The sequence below is a fragment of the Micropterus salmoides genome, unplaced genomic scaffold (assembly GCF_014851395.1).
Source record: "Micropterus salmoides isolate LMB-PRFRI ecotype aquatic unplaced genomic scaffold, ASM1485139v1 Ms_hic_scaffold_324, whole genome shotgun sequence".
Lineage (NCBI taxonomy): Eukaryota > Metazoa > Chordata > Actinopteri > Centrarchiformes > Centrarchidae > Micropterus > Micropterus salmoides.
In genome coordinates this window covers 691-24,972 of record NW_024042529.1, presented here as the reverse complement: position 1 = coordinate 24,972, position 24,282 = coordinate 691, and the positions used below count along the sequence as shown (strand labels likewise).

At 39.0% G+C, this 24,282-nt stretch overlaps 1 protein-coding gene and 1 long non-coding RNA gene across 2 annotated transcripts; one reads left to right on the top strand and one right to left on the bottom strand.

Annotated features, from left to right (window-relative positions):
• Positions 1-731: 731 nt before the first annotated feature.
• Positions 732-23,143, bottom strand: LOC119884166 (guanine nucleotide-binding protein G(q) subunit alpha). The gene is made up of 7 exons (XM_038694628.1): positions 22,127-23,143; positions 12,475-12,659; positions 8,801-8,955; positions 8,455-8,583; positions 7,033-7,162; positions 6,099-6,252; positions 732-5,068 (listed from the first exon to the last, which is right to left on the bottom strand). Exons 1-7 carry the CDS (start codon positions 22,260-22,262, stop codon positions 4,878-4,880), a joined length of 1,080 nt encoding a protein of 359 aa, XP_038550556.1. The 5' UTR covers positions 22,263-23,143; the 3' UTR covers positions 732-4,877.
• Positions 21,064-23,878, top strand: LOC119884167. The gene is made up of 2 exons (XR_005440949.1): positions 21,064-21,264; positions 23,143-23,878. It is a non-coding gene; the product is annotated as an uncharacterized LOC119884167 (long non-coding RNA).
• The last annotated feature ends 404 nt before the right edge of the window (positions 23,879-24,282 follow it).

The window sequence follows — 24,282 nt, the reverse complement described above, 5'->3', positions numbered from 1 at the left end:
ATTTACAAAAACAGAAAGACTAAATGTGCATCAGCTGGAACATTTCATTTCTCTACTCAGTCAAGTTGAGTCATTTTTAATGGCGAATTTGTTTCATCTTCCCTGTGATCATGAAGACATGATTTAGAATGTGAACATCAATGGCTTTTTATGAAATGGGAAGGATTTTCTTGGAGCTGTTGCCTTGATTTACAGCCAAAAGGTTTCTTGCATCTAAATAAACTTAATTTATGGTGGTGTTAGTAGTTTTAAACCAGGAAGTAAACAAAGCCAGCTCCCTGTCAGCCACGTTTTCATCTTTCTCTAAAAGCATTGTTGTCTCACTTTTTTCTTTTTGAGATTTTTTTATGTGCATGTAAAAATATTGATTACCTCAGTTAACAGGGGGGAAAAGAGCTAAAATAACTTCTAAGGGGTAACTTCACCCAACATGTTGCTCGGCAGTATGCTTGGGGAACATTCTGAACTTTATAGGGTAAAAAGACTCACATCTGTGTTCACTTTGACTTGATTCAGAGCTTGACAGAGGTAAGAAGTGTAATACAAATGGAGTTCAAACACAACTGGCAAGGACGTCTGGCAAAGCATTAAGCTCAGGCTGTGATATATCAGTCACAGACCTGAACTATGATGGGGAGTAATGATATACATTTAAAGACATTGAATTAACCACATTGTACAAATGGCAGCTATATCACTAACATTACAGAAAAGAAAAATCAGAGTCGACATACTTTTGAAAAGAAACATGTTGAAGGAGGATACAAGGAAACACGGTACATATTTGGAGATCATCATAATAGCACTATTTCAAAATGAGTCATTAAACTTCATATCTTCTTTATTTGGAGACAAAGAAACCCAAAAAAAGTAGGCTAAGACTTGAGCAAAGAGCCATTTATAGAAAGTTATTTTTCCCCACACGCGACCCTGCGGTTCCACATAACGTAGCCCACAATATACTGTAAGTAACACTGTGCTGCTCTTGATCATACTGCATGAAATTTAACCAGCAGCAGAGGTTTTCAACAATGCGTGTCAGCAAGTCAACACCAGCTGGAGTCTGTGGTGTCTTAAAGGGAAAATCCAGCCGGAAGGTAACTCACATGTGCTCCCTCAGAGTAATCATGCCAACATGAACAAATCACTCACAAATCTTGGAAACAGTCTTTTGTGGCTCATATTTTTCTGATGAAATCCTATCATAATTAGCATTTTTGCCAGTATAACATATACACAATATAGATTATAATATACTGTCATCATTGTGTAAAAAAACCCACTAATCTTAGATCTGTTAGTTGAAACACTCCAGCTTTTGTCATTTCTTTATCACTTGAGCTTTCTGAATGACTTTTTGAGGCTCACAAACATGGATGTGTGGTCTCTGCTCAGCAAATTGCTTAAACAAGGATTTTCCCTTTAAGTAACAAGGACAATGCAAATAGCCACTTTACAACAGCAGAGACAAGTTACCGTTTGCTGCAGCTCTACAAGTGATCAGCAACTCTGATAAGTTGAAACTAAAGTTCAGCTTCAAAACATCTCCTCTGGCAACAAGCAGTTTTTACATTAACACCATTTTAACATTCAGTAAAATGTGTGACGAGCTGCTGCCCCCCCCCCCACGCTTTTTTCTACTGCTGTTGACAAGTGGTTATTGTAAGATCTTGATTTACTTCAAGTACAATGTGAATTGGATGGGAAATGAACTTGCTGAGGTGGTTGTTGCCTGCCAAAATCAACCGTCCTTGTATGCAATTTCAGCAGCCAGCTGAAATATCTGAAAACAACAGGACCTCCAAGTGAGGGCTGGTTACTTGCCAAAGTGGCTGGTAGATGCCGAAACCACCGCCAAATGGCGAGAAAACAGTCCGCAGGTGGCTGCTGGTGATTTGGAGACCAGACAGGCACATTCTACATATACTGATGTGTAGGAGCACTGTTAATCATAGTCACATCAGGCAGTCCAGTGCATTATAATGCACTGTGGCGTGGATTTTAAGACATGAATTTGATGTGGCAACATTATGAAATCAATAGAAAGTGTGTTCCGATTACAGTTCACTCATGACGTGCTGATAATTTCTGGTAACAATGTCATATAAGCTACAACTCAAAGCTATTCCCAGGTCTTCTTATAGCTCAGAATAACAAAGAGCCAAAACCGAACAATCCTCCATCTGCACAAGGGGAAATTATTGGATGCACTAACTTCACTTCTCATAAAAACACAGGTGCCTTGCATGGATTTCAGAGGCACAGCTTATTCAATAAGGCAGTATGTACATGTGAACTTGTTGTGTAATATCTCCTATGTAGTCATTTCATAAATAAAGTCCAAAATAATACTGTACATTCTAATGAAATGGAGGCAATCGAGATAAAAGAAATAAAAAAGAAAGAAAGAAAGAAAGAAAGCACCTGTAAATGTACCATCCTAATAAAGCCAAATGGTTGTCATTTTTGCACGTTTGTGTTCATTGGTAAGCCATGGACTCTGACACACTATAATACAGAGTTTGTATCTGGGTGGAGGGTCATTTGACGGGGGTGTAAAGGGGGGGGGGGCATTCCAATCTACTAACACAGTCCCTAACATGATTTTTATACAAAATCTGAGCCCAAGCAACACTTTACCTGCCTGACATCTACCTTGTTCTACTAATACGTGTTAAAAATAACATCTTGCCTACAAAAGGTGGTTGGCGGTGGGGTGGGGAGTGCTCAGGATCACAAGGTGTGCAGTAGACTAAATATCAAAGTTCATGAATACTTATTGAGTGAGTAATGAAATCAAACATAAAAAATAAGAATCAATGAGTGATGTGACTATGCCTATATGAAAAGTGCAAATGTCAAGTTCTTGAAGCCAGTAAAGAACTAAACTATTAGAAGTAGCCCTGTAGATTGTAGTTAGTCTGCAGTTTTTCATATAAAAGTCAATTTAACAAACCAGCTACAATATGTACTGGCATGCGAATTGATCGGTTGTTGGATAATAATATTCCTCTTTATGCTGTTCTGAAGCTGAACAATGTTTCTGTGCTGAGAAATAAAACAAAACACAAAGTGTACATTCTTCTCTTTAAAAAAAGGAAACAAAACCAAATGTGTAAATAATATGTTTTTTTCCCCCAAAATGTTATTAGCCTACATACAATACAATTACATAGATACATATTTTCAATACCGCACATTCAATCTGCCAAAAACGTAATGATTACAAAGCCAACAGAGATGCTGCCATATATATATATATATATATATATATATAGATATAGATATATATATATATATATATAGATATAGATATAGATATAGATATAGAGAGAGAGAGAGAGATGTATGTACAATGATTATAGCATTCATAATTGCACTATGCCACAATAAATGTAAATTACAGGCTTATGTTCAAGGGAATTGTTTCCAAAAATTCTTAAAAGTAACTTGGGAATGAGCAACTGCAAATCTGAGGAGCCAATCAAAAACTAGAAGGGCTTACTTTGGTAACAAGTGAATATGAACACTCAGCCCGTTTACATAGGAATATAAGCCAAATGTATTCTCCACTGCTATTAAACTACAACAGTCAAGAAAGCCATCATCAATAGACACAGCTAAAGTGTGACTGGATAGTCTGTAGGCCAGGGGGAGGGGTTTGTAGCCACACCCGAGGTTGTGATTGGACAGTTTCTCTGATTTTGTTGAATACTTCAAAAACTGTCGGTCAGTCATTCCGCTCCTTCTGTGCTCTTTCACCCTGCTCTTTTCCTGTCCTCAACGCTTATTCCTTTCATTAAAGTAGTACACAACGCAAAGTGGAGTCTGGTGCGTGAGTTGTTTTGGCATTGACAATAAATATACATATTACAATAATAAAAAAGCGTTAAGGTGGCACAGTTGAACATAAATCATTTAACAACATTGTCTCATAAATTATTACTTCCTTCAGTCTGTGTAAAGCAGCCAGCACCGTCATGGTCTTCATGACATGACAGAGAAGAGGTCCCTGTGTGCCTTCTCAAGTGGCCACTCACAGCGTTTTTAAAAGCCAAATTTCTCTCACACTTCTTAACTTCATGGTTATGGCAATGCTGGAGAATTGTCACATGACTGTCACTAAACACAGGACTCAGGCTACTTTCCCCAAAATGTGGAGAATATACTTCCACGGTCACACATGCTCTAGTCATCGGATGATACCAAAGTCAGTGTAATAATAATAATGATTTAAGTCAATCAATACCAAATTGATATGAAATCATTTAAAAAAAAAAAAATCACAGTTTATGCCTTTTCATCAAGAGACTTGCCAATTAGTCCTTAAAAGAAAAACAGGAAGCAGTCAATTAGAGATCTGTTACATCATTTCTGGTTGGGCAAACAGGTAAATGGATGAATCTTCAGAATGAACTGGTAGGTAATGAGGGAGGGTAAAAAAAAAAGAAATTGAATTCCTTCTTGTTTATAAAAAGGCAGGGAGGGAGGGAGCACATTGCATTTGCTACAGCTCTGATGTATCAGACTGACAGACAAAACAAGCCCCCAAAGTAGTTTGTTTCTTTTTGTCAAGCGTAGAAATGAGGACCGTTGCTGTACATGTTCAACAGCAAATGCCTCCCCAACCCTTCCAGATATCTTGTCCCCCCCCCCCTCCAATATTTCATCAACTCCTTAAATAGCAATAAAACATTTACTTTGTTGACCCCTTGGGGACCAAGAGGTCAACAAATGGCAAATAAATTAGTATTATGCAACCATTAGATTTTTTTCTTCTGATTTTCCTTTTAATGTGTGTGTATATGATCTATCTTTTCACAGATTGCATCAGTCAGTGTGTGTTGAGGGCCTCCTGTTGGCAGCCCTGCTCCGCTCTACACCAGGTTGTACTCCTTTAGGTTGAGCTGCAGGATGGTGTCTTTGACGGCGGCAAAGACGAACCGGATGTTCTCTGTGTCGGTGGCACAGGTGAAGTGAGAGTAGATGATCTTATCGCTGTCTGGATTCAGGTCCACAAACATCTTGAGGATAAACTCTCGCCCTGCTTGGGCATCCCTCTGGGGACCTGGAGAGGGGGAAGACGAGTTTCCATGAATACACTTGCCAGAGGGTACAATGAACTGTTTTTTTCCATTATACACTGTCTGTATTCACTCAACCCAAAACAAAAAGACACTTATTTTTAGGGGAACAAATAAGTTCAAAATCCTTCTGGCATAATTTGTTTTTCTTGCAGGCTAGTGCATTCCACAATAAGTCTACTCGATACTCTGAAGATGCAGATGTTTATAAGGTACTGATTTTTTTGGTACCTGTCCTGATTTATTTATAACACCACACTGTTTCCAAGTGTCTGCGTTCACTCAAGAAAATGAGCACAAATTACTTTACTTTACTACAATTATAACATTTTTGTTTGTGCATTTGTCAACACCAGCGGGATTATTGAAAGCTTTCCTGTTAGAAGCCGATTGTTTTCCCCAACAGTCAAAAAGACGACATCTACTGCCTTCAGTAATCCAGAAGGCTTTTCACAAATGAACAATCAGTTTTACTTTGATCCATTTCAAAGTGTTTGACATTTAAGAAGAAATGTCATGTCTGAAATACATGAAATTTCAGACGTAGGCACTTGTTTTTAAACCAAGATATCACAGATACGTCAAATACTATAAAATGTATCAAGCAGAATTTGGGTGTCAGTCTGACATTTCTTTTGCAATTCTTGTCAAATACTAATTAGCGGAACAATATGTCCAGCATGGTCATAATCCTACAAACATATGAGACGATTATACTTTTGGTATTTAGGTGTTATGTTTGCCAGCATAATACAGTATATATTACTGAGTAGTACACACCAATATATGGACACATTATCAATATAAGCCAATAACAGTTTCATAAGTATATAGTATATATTTATTAAGTATATCAATATGGATCTAAAACTTCTTACAGCTGAAACCTGGCTGAAAACTTGGCAAGAAGACCTGTCATGGTGTGCAAACTAGCAGCTAAGAGGAGTTTTGTGCTTCATTCAGATGTTTCAAATTTGGGATGGACTGGGCTGACACGATGCTGCTGTGACTCACCATCATACTCTGGAAAGTAGTCGACCAGATGAGAGTACATGATCTTCTCCTCCAACAGGTCCTTCTTGTTGAGGAAGAGAATGACTGAGGAGTTTTGGAACCAGGGGTATGTGATTATTGTCCTAAAGAGAGCTTTGCTCTCCTCCATCCGGTTCTACAAAGAGAGTGTGTGAATATGTGTGCGGGGGGGGGGGGGGGGGGAGAACATCACTTAATTAAACCACAGTCTTTCATATTCATTAAGAACAGATTTTAATAAACGTTTTACCACACCAGAGGGAGAGCAGCAAAGATCAGAGAACGGTGGCCAAGTCACCTGCAAGAGTTTAATTTCTCCACTTGTATAATAATAATAATAATAATAACCCTTCTGAAAGCAAGCTTTAGATATCACATTGCCGGTACTGCACTGTATTAAGACTGCTAAAGACAATATTTCCTATATAATATAAAAACTAATCTACTGACAACAGAATACGGAGACCTGCAGCTGGTCAGTCTTTGTGGACTCACAGTAACAAAGGAAGAAAAACACACGGGCACAAAACCAAGACGACACACACACGAACACACACCTGCTCATTAATACACTTTAACAAACTGACACACATGCTGTATCCTCTCAAGAAGGAGATCTGGCCCGAGGAGTATTCAAAACAGCTGCCTGATTGTTTACAAATGCTTTCCAAAGTAAAAAAAAAAGGTGGAGCACAGCCAGGCAGGAGGAGAACCTGATTTCCATTGTTTTAATTAAGGAATAGCTTTTGATCTTCAGAGCCAACTCATCTTCCACATCACAGAAAATAATAAAGCGTTTTAATAGCTGAAATTGTTTTTGAAAATGTGCATTGCACAAACAATATAAATTGACTTGCTGTTGTCCGCCACAAATAAATCTAAAAACACTTTGTGTGCGTGTGTATTCATTATTCACCTCGTTGTCCGATTCCACCAGAACTTGGTCGTACTCGCTGAGAGCGACCAGGAACATAATGGACGTAACGTTCTCAAAGCAGTGGATCCACTTCCTCCTCTCCGACCTCTGACCTCCAACATCCACCATCCTGTTGTGGCAGCAGCATTCAGGAGAGAGAAAACAGTCACTACAAGCATTGGAAATCTGTTTGAATATCTGATATTTGAGGTGGATCTGGTCAACCTGACAGGAGGAATACGTGAAAGTATAAAACTTATCATTTCCTGTTGCAAGTAGGGGCTACTGTGACAATGACTGAATATTTGAATGTAGATGACTTCAGGGTGGGACTAATTGAAACATGTGAAGCTTGGTACAGATTTGACCGTGTATACTCAAGTTACAACAACTTCAACGCCACAGGCATGGCCTCCAAGGAAAAACTCACAGCTTTTCTTTGGCAGTGTGTTTAGATTGCACTGTGAAAGTCTGAGGTCGATCTGATTAATTCTCTAGGAGGATTCTTTAGGGAATGGCTCCAAGAGGCTTGTTTTTTTTACATCTTGACTTGATACATCTGCCACAAAATTGTTGTGCATCTAGGTGAAACGTGCTGCGGGAGCTGCTCTGTAGGGGGCGCTAGCGAGCCATTTTGCCAAGTCCCTGCATGAGACCCATATCGAGGTAATTTCGGGCAGCTCTGATACGTGCAAAGTTTCATGAGTTTTCGAGCACCTTTAGCCCGTTAAAAATGTGCAATCAAACGTCATGAATGGTGATCCTTGGGTGTGATTTCAAAGTGATTCTAATATTCAGCTGAGGAAAAGCTGAATATTAACATTGTGACTATGACCATAATTCCACCTAAGCGAGATAAAGACAAGGGGAATTTCCTGCAAAATATACCGAAGAATCAAAAGTGAAACTGCATGTTCAGTGTGCTTCAGTGAAGTTGTTTGAGTTAAAGTGTATCATTGTTATAAAGTGGTGTGAACAAAAGCAGCCACATGTTAAGCATTCATAATTTTACTTTTGGGTACTTTAAATCTTAATAAAGCATGTATATTTTATGAGCTTAATGTACTTGTCACATATAAAATATTAATCTGCATTGTGATGAATTTAGTACAACCATCAGATAAATAAAGTTGCATAAAAAAGGTACAATATTTCTCTTTTACAAGTCCTGGAGTAAAAATAGAGAGTAAAATGTAAAAACATACACACACTTGTTGTAGACTAAAAACTTTGGGAATGTTAGACTTGGACTTCTTTAGGTCAAGTCAGTAGTTGTGGATCAATATTATTCTATACTTATATAAATGGCTATGGCGTCTAAACAAAAGTGTTTTTGTTTAACATTTCCCTGCATTTCCTGTGCTGAGTATTTACAATGTTCCTTTGTTTTATGTTTTCTGATCCTCAATATATTTCCCTCACCTGAATATGACACTCTGCAGGTCAAACGGGTATTCAATGATGCCCGTGGTGGGGACTCGAACCCTCAACACATCCTGCTGAGTGGGAAGGTAGGCTGGCTCGGCGATCCGGTCCAACGCGTTCAGGTAACTACACACACAGAGGGAGAAAATTAACCAGGATGTGTATTTGTAATCACGGAAACCACCAAAAAATGTGTCTCTAGTGCTGACACAGTACCTTCAAGGAAGTCTTGTGTTTCACCTTAAAACACCTTTAGAAAAGTCTTCCCTGAGATTTCTTATAAGCCTGAATTCAATTCATATCGAACATCTGCATTCGTTGTGTGGTACTCCATTCTACTCACTATTTGGTGGAGTCTGAGAGTTGGTATTCTCTCCTTCGATCATAGCACTCCTGGATGCCTGGGTCATTCCATAAGCTCTTGATTGCATCTACATAAGGATTCTCGAACATGGAGACCTTTTCTACGTCCACTTCTCTCACAATGTTGGCGTTGCCCTGGAGGGAAGAAACAAAGGAAAAGCTGCAGTGACTAAAGCTGATGATACACGGGGCAACTTTTTGAGCAATCTTGCTGGTGCCAAGTCAGACTAGGTTTTGAACGGATAGCGGTGGTGCGGGGAGGGTGGCGGAGTGATGGGGGAAGGGGATTACGGTAGTAATCTTTACTCATTACCATTGACGGCAACATTGCTCAGCACCATTGCTCTAAAAGTTGCTCCGTGTATCATCAGCTTTACTGAGACGCACATCTTTATTTAACAACACCAAACAAAAAGTAATACTTCCTTTCTTAAAACTTCATCAAGCTTTTTTGATAATTGTGAAAGGCCTAATTATCACAAGTTTATTTTCTCACATATTCTATATCCAGCAATGTCTTTACACCCCCAGGCATGGGCCTGATATCTGAAGCTCAAATCCCGCTGGGCCTATTAAGGGGAAAGTTTTGCTGTCCTAGATTCCAATTAAAACTCTCCTGTGTCTCATGACAAGAGATCAACATGTTCCCGAAAGTTGAAACGATTCCTCTTTCACATACTGCACTGATATTATATTACGATGTATAATTACGTCTGTGCTGGACAGACGTAATTTGACCAGCTGTTATCATAAAACAGGGAGCTATTATGATAGGATAACAATGCATTGGAATCATCATCTAACCCCTATCCAAGTCTTTTCACTTACTTAGGATAACCTACAGTGTATAGTCATACAGTATGAATTAATTAAAACAAAAGAATTAACGTTCTACTTATTTAAAGTGCTGTAATGGATGTGGAGTAAAAGATGTAAAATATTTATGTGACTGAAACATTTAGACTTGGCCATGATATTACACCTTTTGAAATAATCTACGGTGGAGAGGAAAGAGTTTTATTTTCCAATATGTCTCTTTGTCTCTTATCAGTTTCTTTATTCTTACAAACTACCGGAACTACCACAAGAATAACAAAAAAATGAGCAAGAAAGATGTCATAAAAGGACAAAGAAGGTAACCAGTACACACTACACTGATTAGCCTACAGTCCTTACATAAATGCCCACTGAATCTGTGTAAATACGATCGACATGTTTCATTTTCACTTCCTTAGTGATGTCAGCGAACTCGTTTGTCAAAAAGGTATAATAAGTTCCCATTTCGGCCGTATGTATATGAGAGCACAGGGATGTTGAATGCAAAGTCAACAAGGCTTTCAGTAGTTTGCATTGTACACATAACTTCTGATTTCATCGCACACTTAATTTTGTTTGCTGTACTTAACTACTTTCCTCGGATAATAGTATCCCAGTATGTCACATACCAAACACACTAAACCCACAAAAGCCATTTTGATAGTCCATATACTGGATTACAGTATGCTGTATGAAGGGAGCTGGTGGTAAACTGGAATTTAAAACTTTTAATTACTAAATGTCTTTTGTCTCTTATTTTTTTCTAATAAAAACCGATTACAGTGACATTGTTTTTACTCAGCCTATTTGAGGGATGTACTTGGTTTTTATGGTGTTTAAAGTGGGTAAAACAATGGTGAAATTGCTGGGCTGAAACACATTCACTTTCATTCTTTATGAGCATGAGGGAAGCGAAAGCACACAGAGAATGATGATCCAGCACAACGGCAGAGATTCAAAAAGTGCCTGCTCAAGATAAATCCAAGTTGTGGTGCTATTTTGAATATCATAGTTTATTCCGAGTGCTATCTAATGAACAGGTGTTTGAGGTTTGGCTCCCCCTTTTCATTGGTTGCTCTTCAGCATAAAGATGTATTGTTTTTATATTGAGAATTTGATGCCTGATGAAGGTTCATGATTTAAATGTGCTGACAGTGTGTGATAATTCAATGCTTTCTTTCACAAATCCTCAGTCTACAAAAATAAGCTGTTATGACTAAAAGCTGTCTGTAAATTGTAAACATAAAGTCAGATATACAGTGGTACAAATGCAACCAACATGTGGTTATGCAACAAGCTGTTGCTTTACCTTCAGAAATCCGCCTGTAAGGTCTGCCCTGACTATCCAGAAATACATAACCAAATACTTAAAACTGAAGTATGGCTGCTCTGTTGTGGCAAAAATCATAATCATCATCATAAGTTCAGTTCATTTTAACTTTATTGTCAGACTCGGGGTCCATCAGAAAAACACACAAAATCATAACAGACACACAACACCTCCTAAAATACCAAAGCACAACTACAAAAGCGCGAAGACAGTTATACCAATGCTTCCACAGAGGTGACTGGTATCGTACAACACTATTACTAGGATTAGGAATCATGATTATTTTGGTAAATATTGAGAACACGATTACTCAACACGATTTATAGGGCTTAATCGTGATAGGGCGTAATCATAAACCTTGACAATTAAATCACAGCCACAGCCAGCCTGAGAGTGACTTTGGGCTTTTAGAGAGGGCACCGACGTAAAGGTGCGCTGGATTTACAACACAATCAATCAAGAGAATCACTGCAAAACTGAATGCAACACAATAGTCGTTTTGTCTCGATTATCTGTTTTCATAATCGCCAATATCGTAATTGAAAATAAAGTTTGATTAATCACCCTTTAAGAATTAATTTTGTAACGTATTAGAAAGCCTCTGTATATTCCCTCCTCTAATGAAATTAAGCCGATGGCAACTGGTCTATGTGTTGATGTCATTTACAGAGATGACAATGCTGATAAAATGTGACTCACCAAAATACATTTGTAATACAATTACAATATCCACAATTTCAGTTTTTATTACACTTTTTTTCTTTGCATTACAAGTGAAATACTTCTTATCCTACTGTAACATCCCACGATTGTGATCCGAGTTCTGGATATATCACTAAAATCTACTAAATAATTTTACAACCCTTCCTAACCAAATCTCAAAACCAGAACAAGAGAACAATGAGAGAACAATGTCCGACTGGACTGTGGCCAGGCAGGGAGGAGCTAAAGCACTGTGGTCAGCTTTCACCTGAAATTGTCTCATTATAAAAAGCATTGCCGAGGGGATGACAACTACGCTCCGCTTCCTTTTATGTGTCACTCTCACAGGGAATGAACTGCGGGTAAGAGGTCATTGTAACAGCTCCCAAAGCTATGACTACAAGGGTAACTCACACAAATGAAAAAAAAAGGACCCACTGAAGTCACACAGAGAGTAACTTTGTGTGAGGAGAGTCTCTCTTGTGTATCTGCATACGTGTATTTGTGTGTGTGTACATGCACACATGGATTTGAGCACACAGAAATACACAAGCAAACACAAATACACAGGGTGTGATGGAGGGCTGGAGCGCTTTAAGGACACAGGAAGTGTCAAAAAGAACAGGAAACGATTATGGATGGCTGTTTCAAATAAGATAGACAGCACTCTAAAAATAAACAAAATAAACTGTGGCCACTTTGCTGCTTCTTTCTCTCTTTTCCTCATTTCTACTGGCCACACTTCACTATAGTCATTGTTTCAGTTGAGGTATTTGAAATGGCTTGAGTGGAAGGATCTCATTTACCTTGTTGTGCTCATATTTGTAGGGGATCTTGAGCGTCTCCATGGCTCGGATCATGGCCTGCATGGCTGTGAAGATGTTCTGATAGACCAGTTTGGTGAAACCTCTTTTGTCCTCGTCGGAGTAGCCGGTGCCGTGGATAATCCTCATCTGTTTGATGAATGTGCTCTTTCCACTTTCCCCGGTGCCTGAGAAAGTAGACAGGGAAAAGGGACACCGTAAACAGAGTTAATTAATTTTGTAGGTTTGTGCGGGGTTTCATTTAACTAGACGACACACACACAGCGTCAGCGTCCACGCTCCTTAAATGGACATGTAGTCATTTATGACTTTCCTGGACCCGTGTGGCCAAAGAAAGAACTGCAACAACATAACAAAAGTCATATTTTTAAAAATAACACAGCAACTACATGACAGCTATAAAAATCTTGCTGGTATTCCTGCAGATAAGATCACTATAATTTATAAATATGTCCAATATTCACTGTTTATTTAATCCTCTCTTTTTCTCTACCAACTGTGGGGGAAACTCTGGCTCTTAAGCATCAGATCAGGCTAGAAAAACACCCCTCACGGTGTCAGGCAAAAAAACACACAAAACCTCATACAACCACAGTAACAATCAGATCAACACTGTCCTTATATTTTCACATTTAATTTATGACTGTATAACTGCGTGAACAAATAAATTAATATGCTTCTTATAAAAACAGGAAATAGGAATTAAATGAGAGTCCCAACTTAACATCCTGTCATGCAATGCTTGTGCACTCTCAGATTTTACAAAACAGGTATCAGAATTCACTCCGGGGAAACTGAATCCTGGCTTTATTTACTCACTCGTGTACTCAGTCAGTCACTCTTATTATATTATGTGCTGCTGGCTACTTTCCTCCCAGCCTGTTGTTCTTGGTCTGGTGACAAACCAAGAACAACATCTCTCTCCTCTCAGTGGTGACAGGGACTATTTGGGTGTGAAGAGCTGGAGGCGTAGTTTCTCTTTGGTTCACTGAGAATCTTGGCAGACAGCAGAACAGTCTAACTTTACCTCGCCGCTCACTCTTGAACAACTTTGGCAGGAAGGAGTGCATGTGTGTGTTCTGCATGTCAGCGGCCAAGAGACTTGTCCTGCATTCCACTGTCACCTAGTGTTACTCTCCTTTGTACAGTATATATATATATATATATATATATATATATATATATATATATATATATATATATATATATATATATATATATATATATATATACACACATACATACATACATACATACATACATACACACACACACACACTCTACGCTGTCACAAACAAAAAACGGTAAAGCAAACAGCATATATTAAACAAAGGGAATGTTTAAATGTGGTCGCTTCTTCCACTGAAAAAGCTGTTGTTCATTAGCCACAAGACAAGTCTTTGAAGTTGTACATCTCGACAGCCCCTAAATGCACCACAAAACCACAGTGTTTGCTATACACAGAGTACATCTCAAGTCTCTTATTTGATATTTCCTCAATCCTTGCTTGAACTGAAAGTCCTTCTAGTGCGCCATCTTGCAGGCTGTCCCAAAGCTTTAGTTTCTGCTCAGAGCAGTGAGGATCAAGGATCGAGGAGGGAACTCTGAGCGAGGATACGTAAGAGCAGCCTTATCGGAAGTCTTTTACTGGGCAACACACCGTCTTATTGGATACAGTCTATGATTGGATATCAGTTACTGATTGGACGCTGCAACTGTTCAGACTGATACGGACCATATAAATACAGAATGCAGGTTATAATTTATGTACACATTATAAAAAATGCATGAGTGAAGAAAAGAGTTAACACACAGAGTGTGTGTGTGTGTGTGTGGGGGGGGGGGGGGGGTAATGCAAAGTGTTTCTCTAACTACAGTCTGTAGCATCTGTGCAGTAGTCAGATCTGGAAAACACTATTGATTACTTCAGATTTACCCTTCGGACCGTAGTTAATAGCACTGCTTGGTTTTGATTTTAAAGTGAAAACTATAGGATTATACTACAGTTACAACAGATTTCTTACAGGATTACTTCAGCAGGTATTGGCAGGAAAGTCAAGCTCACAACCATAAAATTAGCCCTTCACCATCTTACTTGAATATGATTTTGAGTTTTTGCATTAAAATGTCAGTATATGACTAGATAAAGAAAGCTCTTCTCCCTCTCTGCCATGTTAAATCTGAAGTGTAAATATGGCTATGAAAGCACTTTAATGAACTGAAAGATAACAACTATGTTTAAATTAAGTCCAAGGATAGTGTTAAGCAGTAATGTGTGTGAAACTACAGGTCAAGACTGAATGATCCTATGTAATGAAACTGAACTTGATCTTTTATTGGGCAGTAGAAATGTTCCATTTGCTGAACATCCAAATGATTGTTTTTCACCTTCATAAAGAAACTCACTCCTGTGGGTGTCAAATCGATTCAGGGTAATGGTAGACAGCCTTAAGGCTGCACCAGCAAATTTCTAGGCAATGCCTTGCAAGACATAACTTGACATGCTGATACTATGTCAAGTGATTTACAACATATTATGACCTGCTATAGTTTCCTCCCTAATTCTGCACTTTCTATTGCCGCACTGTTGACTTGGCTGCATTCATACAAAAATCATATGACATCTTTTTAGTGCTTCCACTCCCAATTACAACCATGTGTTTGTTAAAAGCTCATTAAACGTTTTTGGTGGACTTTTTTCAGTCGGAGCCTTGACAAAGTTTCCACAGCTTTCATTTGTCAAATAAAATAAGCTGACGGTGATTGGGTAGATCAACACTTTTGCAAACGTTTTTGACAAATGATATGCACAATTTGAGGGGAAAAGTGCAGATTGAAACATGTTGTAATGGTGCAATGATTTCAGCTGTGCAAAATCTGAGCCTAATTTAGCAACTATTTTATGTGACTATAGACATAATTTAATAATCCAAGTTGTTCGTGATGTTCTGAATCTGATATACCTCCAAATCCTGTCATCCCACTTGTCCCTAATTTTCTCTGTGTATGTGCAAGTGTGTAAACGGGAACATAAAGTAGGTCCAATGGGCTCTTGAGGATTCGTGCTGGGCTGTGCCACTTTTGTAATTGAGCAATTTTAAATCAATTTAGCAGATGGAGACGAGCCTGATAATTAATCATGTTTAACCCTTTTGATTGTCAACAGATGTTTGAGATCTTAATTCCAAATAACCAGACCAGTCAGATGCATGCAAAACATGTAGAAATGCAACAAGAAAGTACTATGCAGCAATGATGTGTCTCTCTGGCTCAATTTTACTATATAATACAAGGGTTAAATGAAGGCCACCAGCTAATTATTTGTCATTTTTGATACTACAATTTTATTAATTGATCATTTTGACAATAAAATGTCAGAATTGTGACAAATGTACATGAAATGTCAGAGCCCAGTGTGACATATTCAAATGGCTTCTTTTAACCGACCAACAGTCCTAACCCAAAAGATCCTAATCCTGAGAAGCTGTAACCAATAAAAGTTTAGCATTTTTCTTTAAAAATGACAACTTATTATTGAAATAGTTGGTAGATTCATTTTCTACCATTGGACTGGGCCTAACTGATTGACTAATGGATTCAGCTCCAGTATACTCCACTTTGTGAGGTTAACTAATAACCTGTAAACCTATAAATTGTTGGGTTGATGTCAAATAATAAGCTACTCAAATACACTACCATCCTAAGAGACTCCACACTGTACATGTCTTGTTAGCAGTTTCAGGTTAGTGTGTCATGTATGTACAGTAAACATGTTCCATACAGGCGAAGCATTGAGGCAAAACACTGACGGCATACAAAGGATCATGGGAATCTGGTTAGTCTTAGATGTCAAAACATCCTTACACCCATGCTCACAACCGCATTACAATATATTAGTACAGAGTCTAATTAGTAATACTATCTTAACTATCTAACACAAACCAATTCAGTTTCCCATTCCCTTTCTTCAAGAACACAGATTCTCTATTTATTTTGTGTTGTCAGTCGCTATGTTACCATTCCTAGAGTTGCTGCCTTTCTCTCTTCATTCATCATGAACTTCCCATGACTGCAGTTAATGGAATTGAGCCCCTGTCACTTTACATTACTCCAGACCTAATGTCATGCTTAAAGTTCACTTTCCTCAAAAATAAAGACAAGAGAACAACCTAAGTCTAGTGGTATTCATAATTTTTACCATCATTCAACATGTAATTACCATGAAACAAGGTTTTACTGATCAAATAAACGTTGTTTAAAGCTAAATTTGCTCCCATGGCATCTACAGTCACAGTGGCGATAGTCGCATAAAGAATGAAAGTGTAGGTTGAAGTGCTCTTCTTTATCTCAAAAAACTAGTCAAGTGCCCTTTAAGCATTGTTTACCACTCCTTCAGTGGAGCAGCTCAGTCAATGAGCCTTACTTTCGCAACGAGCGTCACCTGTGCCAACTTCCGTCCCACAGAAGATTCTAAATACGCAGGTCTTCACCTGCTCATTTTTTGCCAGATTTGCCAAACTCTGCCTGATTTCTCTGACCGAAATATGTCAAAGTCAAAGGTCTTTTCAGCACTTGATATTATTATAATGCACCACTTTAATCTGAAACAATCTGATTTTGTTTGGAGGTATGCCCATTTTAGCTTATGTGTTGTGACAAACTATAATCTGGCTGCTGTTCAGGTACATGTCAGCTGTTAGCATCTTATCTTATGTCCTCCCCTGGCTAGCATGTGTCTATCAATTATGTCAGTGGTTCCTAAACTTTTTCTGACATGACTGCTTCTGAAAAACCAAAAGAAAACCATGTTTATTCTGCTTTGGGAATAAATCTTGCAAATCTGAATCTTGCTAGTGTCAGTGCTCACTGGTGTTGTTCCCAAATTAATCAGATTCGTCAACGATTTTCACAGCACACATTTTGACTTGAAAGAAGAAAAGCAAAGCTGGATCTGATAACATTAATGACGGTTCCCTTTCATTGCCTAAAATGCAGCAATTAACGCTGTTAGTTACACCTGTGTTTGATAAGTTGAGATGTCTGCTGTGAAAAGAGTCTGTTCAACTTAGTTTCACGCCACATGCTGCAGTTTTTCAACCACCGAGTTCTGTTATTTCACTAAACTTCCATTGTTAAGCATGGCATAAGTTACAAAAATTTAAAGTTCATGATATGCAACTACTTTTTGTTCTAGCTGTTGGCCTTGTTGGTTAAATAATAATTACTTAATTCAATAGAGTTACTGCCCTGCAGCTCTATGCCTCCGCTAACCAGTCAAGTTGTAGTTTACATCTATGTCTGTCTCATTTAATATATGTAGTAAATATTTGGAAGGAATTCAATAAATAAAAAAGGGATAAAGTGGATTTTTTGGGGTTAAATGGAAGTTATCACTATATCAATGACACGTATGTATGATTCCAGGGAATATATGGTACCTTATAAAGTATAGCTTCACAAAATGTGGTGCTTTTGTTTTCTCCAGGCATTTTTAGATACATTGTTTGCAGTCACGTGATTCTGATGACGCTCGAAATTCACTATGACGCAGGAAGTGAAAATCAGAATGGACGAGATGGAGGAAAGCCTGCACTGTGCTAGTCATTGTTTACTCATTGTGTCATCACAGTCAATCTTAAATTATGGCTCACAATGAGTCAAAAGTTTCAACCAACTGTGAAACATGCTCTCAATCTGGCCCTCAGTTATAGTGTTGAATAATGGACAAAAGTGTTTTTTTTAAATAATTTTTCAGGACATTATGACAGTATAGTTAACCTTAGGGTAAAAAATGTCATCACTTCATCGTTGTATCCCATTAAACATTTGTGTGAAATCTTGTCATAATAACTGCATAATTTCTTGAGTTATGGCCAAAAATGTTTGTCAAGGTCATTTTGAGGTCACAGTGACCTTTTAACCTTTGGGTCAAAATGTAACCAATTCATTGTCTGATCAACTGTGAAATGTGGTTTTGAGTTATGGCCAAAAATGTGTTTTATGAGTTCACTGTGACCTTGACCTTTGAGTAGGGATGGGGATCGATACCAGTTCTAAAAGGATCAGGTTCCAAATTTTCTCAAAACCTGAAAATCAATAAGGACTTTTCAGTACTGTTATCAAGACTAGCGGGTCAATGTGACGTTATGGCTCGAGTGTCTAATCTGATTTAACTTAAAACACGGTGAATAAGCAAACTAATGTTTATTTATTGATAGCACCAAAACGCGGTATTAAACGGGCCCGGGACTGTTTAGCATCAGGCTGCAGTCGCTGTCGGCTCACTCACACACTCACACACACAGCGGCCAGCAGAGAGATGCCACTCAGTCGCAGTGGAGACAAGTGAAGTTAAGTTAGCTTCAAACTACTCAAGTTGACGACAGCTACGCTCGTTTCTGTATGTACAATAAAACCTTTGTGAGTAAAATACTTTATCAATACAAACATGTCTTTAAAGAAAACATGTAGAAAGGGTTAATTTAATCATCTCTGTCGTCAGTCTCTCATCCTGTGTGTTTTATACAAGCACAGCTAACGTTAGCTTGGCATTAGCCAAATATTAAAAACAAGCTAAATAGAAAGCAGTCTGTCTGTAGCACTGACTGGTCTGTGGTCTTAAAATTTGGCACATAATTGCAAACTCAGCTGCTGGCTGAGACAAACTAGCCGCTCCTCCTTCTACATGGTAACGTTACTTACAGGCAGTGAGGAGAAGCTGACTGATGTCAGAGTTTCTCATTCTTTCTAAACATCACTCAGTATTGAGAGGCCCCATATTTGCTTTATATAGTGAAGTTGCTGTTGTTAACATTTATGTTGCTGCTCCAGAAACATTTAGTTGTATTTAAAATATTCAATTCTAATCCTTTAATTAATTTTAAAAGAACTAGGCAACTAATATGAACACTTCAAAATTTGTTTACTTATTGCAAGTGATATATCATCTCAAAATATAACAATGTTATCGCACATTGAATATTTTACTCATACAGTGCAGGCCTACTTCATGCCCATTGGGTCTCGTCTATAATAATAGTAAAGTATCAATAGTGGTATCAATAAAGCCTCGGATCATTAAGCAGTCTCACTAAGGGTATCAATATCAATAAAAATTATAGATCCATCCCAGCCCATCCCTACTTTTGAGCACCAAATTTTAATTTCAAATTTGAAGACATTCCTACCAGGCATTCCTGAGATTTTGTGTTTGTGAGAACGGGGATAGGGACAGACAGACCTGCCAGCGCGGAAGAATAAAAAAAACGTATCAGTGCTTTCTTTCCTTGTGAACAATGAGAAGCATGAGCTGTTCTGAAGGATTATGACAACATCAATGTGTTTATGTTCATACATTGCTGAAGGAGATAAATTTTTGTTGGTCCTGGCGGAGATGCCCCGCCTCATTGTTCTTCTGCTTTGGTGGACATAAATTTTTACTGGACTTTTCCTGAGTCACCTTTCTTAGTGAAGCCTTTAGTATCTCTGACTCATTAGCTGGCTTTAAACTACGCGTGTGCCAGACAGCTCCTGAGTGTTATACTATCCACCCCTGACCACCTACTCCTTCTCCTCCCGCTGCAACTACTCCTCCACTGGTCATCTGCCCAGTTTAAATGAGTGTTAATGTGAGTTCATCTCCCTTATTAGATTACAGCGTCTTAATGGATGAGATGCACAGAGGATGGATTAAATGCTTGCAATGTTTTTTTTTAAAAACCTGCTCATTTCTTGTGTTGCGTGGGATTGAATGTACACACACAACACAACAAATGTACACTTTGATTGAATGTACACTATTGACTGAATGGTGGATTTAGCCATAATTGTTTTGTGAGCTGAGACATGGGTGTGTTGGTGTATGTATGAGCTTCACTTTTGTTCACGACAGTCAGTTATCATGGTGTAGCCTAGACCATATTCCTATCACATTTCCTACTCCAGTCAGCCTCTAAATGCCACCCCTTAAATTGTCCCTAAAACACCTCATGACAACTCCGCACCGAAAAGACAACTACCTATCAGTCAAAAAACTATACTCATGATTGCCGCACAGAGTAGAATCTATTCTCTGGAAAAATGTGACTTTCTTGTTATTAAAAAAAAAACATAAATGTTATTCGTTTTGTCACAGAGAAATCAAATATATGGTTCATCATTACAGGAAAGGGTTTACTCTGCTACTTAATGGATTGTATCTTCCCTGCAACTCAATATTCAAGGACATTAATTGTAAGCATCCTGTGCTGACTAATAATTGACTGAATGTCATTTACTCTTATGAGAAATACAGCTTTGTACTCAAACTTACACATCACCACTTTTTGGATTGGGTCATTGGCTATTTATGTGTTTGCACAATGGGCAAATTGTTGAGTATTAAAAGAGATTAGTGGGCAACAACAACATAATTATTTGCCCGTAGTTAGCAAGGGAGGTGGCAGTCAGCTCCCTCGATTTCTGTTTATGGGAATTCATTTCATCATTTTGTACTAAAAGGAGGGCAAAGGGGGACGCTTTCTCCTTAAAACTTTCTTGAAGCATCACTTGACATCCTGAAGAAGGCATGTAAGGAAAAAACCCTACATGCCTTCTTCAGGAAGTAGTCTGGATAATGTGACTTTAACTTCCAGACTGCCCCACCACCTTCTCCTCCGTGCATTTTCTCAAAAGGGGCCGGATCAGGAAGAGAGGTTTCTGACACCACTCTCCACAACCACGGTCACCACAGCTAATGGGCTTTTCGTCGGAAATCTAATTTAAAACGGGATGGTGAGTAGATGACTTGTTTTCCTCAGATTTCTCCAGTATGACTAATACATCATGACAGCATTTACAACCCTAGCCCCCCTTTTCACAACCCCACACTGTAGAAATGCACAGGTAGCATAAAATAATTGCAAAAGCTTTTAATATTTTATGGCACCATTATTTTACGATTAGGTATTAAGACACCGTGGATGAAAGAGACAAACTAGATAAATAGAAGCATCTACTACAACTCATTGTGTCTCTGCAACTTGAGAATGATTAAAATAAATATATAAAAAGGTGGGTCCATGAGCATACCATCACATGAGCATATATATATATATATGTGTGTGAATGATAGGACAGCATGCTTCCAACCTTGCTCTATAGACTGACACCTGTGATTTAATCATTGCAAGAGTTAGGTGTTAAGCTGCAATCATCTCTTGATTACTCCCAATAAAACGCTAGACTTTGGCCCAGTCATATTTGACACACTCATAAGCACACCACCTGGACGGGCCCTCTGTCAGGCCAGTGTGGAGAGGTAACAGGTAAGAGTTAAGGCCCGTAGTAACTGGTAAGCATTTGTTTCCTCGACAGGAACAGGTCGCAGTTATTCAAATCAGGTGTTTTTTTACACCAGCAGCCCTAAAGGCCTGGCAGGGAGGCATCTCTTCTGTCTGCTAACCTGCCAATCTCTGCACTCCACTCACAAGTCAAAATACTGTATGTCAAGAGCTCACTCCCCAACTTCACTCAAGTGCGAAGTCCCATTTAAAGACTCCCCAACACACACCCCTCCGCCCGACAAAGGTATTTCTGTTGAGAGGAATTTGGCCTTTACATCTGTCTCCCCCCACTCCCTCCCCGCCCAGCTTACCGAGAAGCAACAGTTTCAGTTCCCGGCGTGCGTCCCTCTTGTCCCGGCGGAGCTGCCTTTCGATCTCGTCGTTGATCCGCCTGGCTTCTTTCGCCTCCTCGCTGAGGCAACACGCCATTATGGATTCCAGGGTCATTCTCTCTGCTCCCCCCCCCTCTCCAAAACACGCACTTTTCTGCTTTTCCCTCTTAGTGGTTCATTCAGATTTCAGATTCTTCAGAGTAAAAAAAAACAAACAAACAAACGGAGGCCTGTGAATGCCAAATAATGTCCTCATGCAGGCCTACTTGTGGTAAAACAACGCGTGGACGCCCTTATAATGAGCCTGAACAGCGCACAGATTGTGGTGGAAAGGAAAACTGGATACTTGAGAAATTATTGACCCCCCCCCCCTCCCCCCTGTTTCTGCTCGCCTTCCGACAGCTTCAAAATAGTGTCCAAAGCGGTTTGAGTGGAATATCTGTCCAATCTTAATTGGTGTAATCTGCTTTTCCTTCTCAATATGATCAACAGATCCTTTTAAGACACATCCTCCGTATTGCTCTGCGTGATCTCGTTAAGCGTTGCCATCCGCGCCTTCTCTCTTCGAAGTCTTCAATGTTGTTATTTTTCGCCCAACAAAATCACCTGCGTTCAAGTTGTCGTCCGTGGATGAGGGCAACCGGAAAAACCCATGAATACAGCTGTCGGTTTATTTTCCAATGGCTCGACTCCCGGGCGTGGTAAGGCAGAATATGGCGGACTTTCACTCCAATCCTCTAGACTGGGATACAGTACAGTTATCTCTCGCTGCCTGCTCAAAAGACCCAAGAAAGCCACGCATAACATTGCATTTCTGCCAGGAGCTCTCGATGCCGCAACCAAAATATATCCCAGTCTGTGTTAAAAGGTGTTCACGTCCACGGCTTCAGTAGCGGGATGAAAACAAAGGCTTAAACGCGGTGTGGTTGCTGTTTTTCGCCCCCTCGGCCAATCTTCTCCTTTTCCTCAATTCTCTTCATGTATTTTTATTACAGAGGCCATCCACTCCTCCGCTGGCAGGGTGACGTCGGCCTCCCATCGACTATGGGGGGAGTGTCACGTCAAACTAACGCCACACCAGTGTTGAAAATACCCTACCTGTGGAACAGAAAATGTGAATGAATGGAGAAGCTGAACTCATTTCTCTACGGGCCATGTGTGTAATAGAGAGCACTTCTGACGTTAAGGTCCTTTAGTGAAGAGTCAATATAGGCTTATGTCAGTAAATGTGGTGTATTTTAATGTCAGACAATTCATGAAGGTATATGATTTTCTGCAAATGTCATCATGCAATCACAAACATGAGTAGGCTAACAGTCTGAATGTGCTGTGGACTCACTAACTTCACATGTACACCTGTTATAAGTCCAGTAAATATTCCCTTTGAGAATAATAAGTTCTGTTTTTGTTGAGACTAAGAAGTGTGCAAATGGTGGTGTTACTGTTTTTGGTTTGCTTGTTATTTTCAAGTCACTTTCATTTATACAGCCCGATATAAAATTTGCTTTAAAATTTATACAGCTTACAACCCCCATCTAGACGCTATATTCGTGAGGATCTTCTAAATATACAATTGAATCTCTGCCTCCAGAAAATCATAATATCATACCATAATGTTACTCTTTGCAGGACACTTGGATTGTGTTATTCTGTACAGGTGTCCTTTAAAATTTGCATCCTATCTGTGTAATTGTTACATTTAAATTATCTATTAAATGTGCCTTTAGCAAACCGGAGAGTTATACAGTAATTGTTAGTCACATTATTTTAACATTAGGCCCACATATTTACCGAAAGATGAAAAGTGGATGAAAGTAAGATGCCATATCATGTATCCACAGTTGTTCCATTATGATTATCCCCACTGTTCTGGCCTCTGCCAACTTATCAGTGAATTTAGCCTTGCATTAACCTACTGCCTCTTCCACAACATCATTACTCATTCATTATTGGAAGGACTGTCAGCGATATAATAAGTCAATACATTATTGTAGGAGCCATTTTGTTTTGGGTCTGGGGCTGTAAGTGGGTCATGGGCTTACAGTGAAATTCTCAGGGCGTACCTAATGAGAACATTATTGAGCTTGGGTCCCAGGCAACACTCTGAATTTCTCATTTGGATCCCAGTCATATTA

Coding starts and splice junctions, on each gene's coding strand:
- LOC119884166 (XM_038694628.1), bottom strand. CDS start 22,262: ATGACCCTGGAATCCATAATGGCGTGTTGCCTCAGCGAGGAGGCGAAA. Junction 8,956..12,474: donor ACAAATATGAGCACAACAAG/GTAAATGAGATC, acceptor TCTTCCCTCCAG/GGCAACGCCAACATTGTGAG. Junction 5,069..6,098: donor CTACTTTCCAGAGTATGATG/GTGAGTCACAGC, acceptor CCCCCTCTCCAG/GTCCCCAGAGGGATGCCCAA.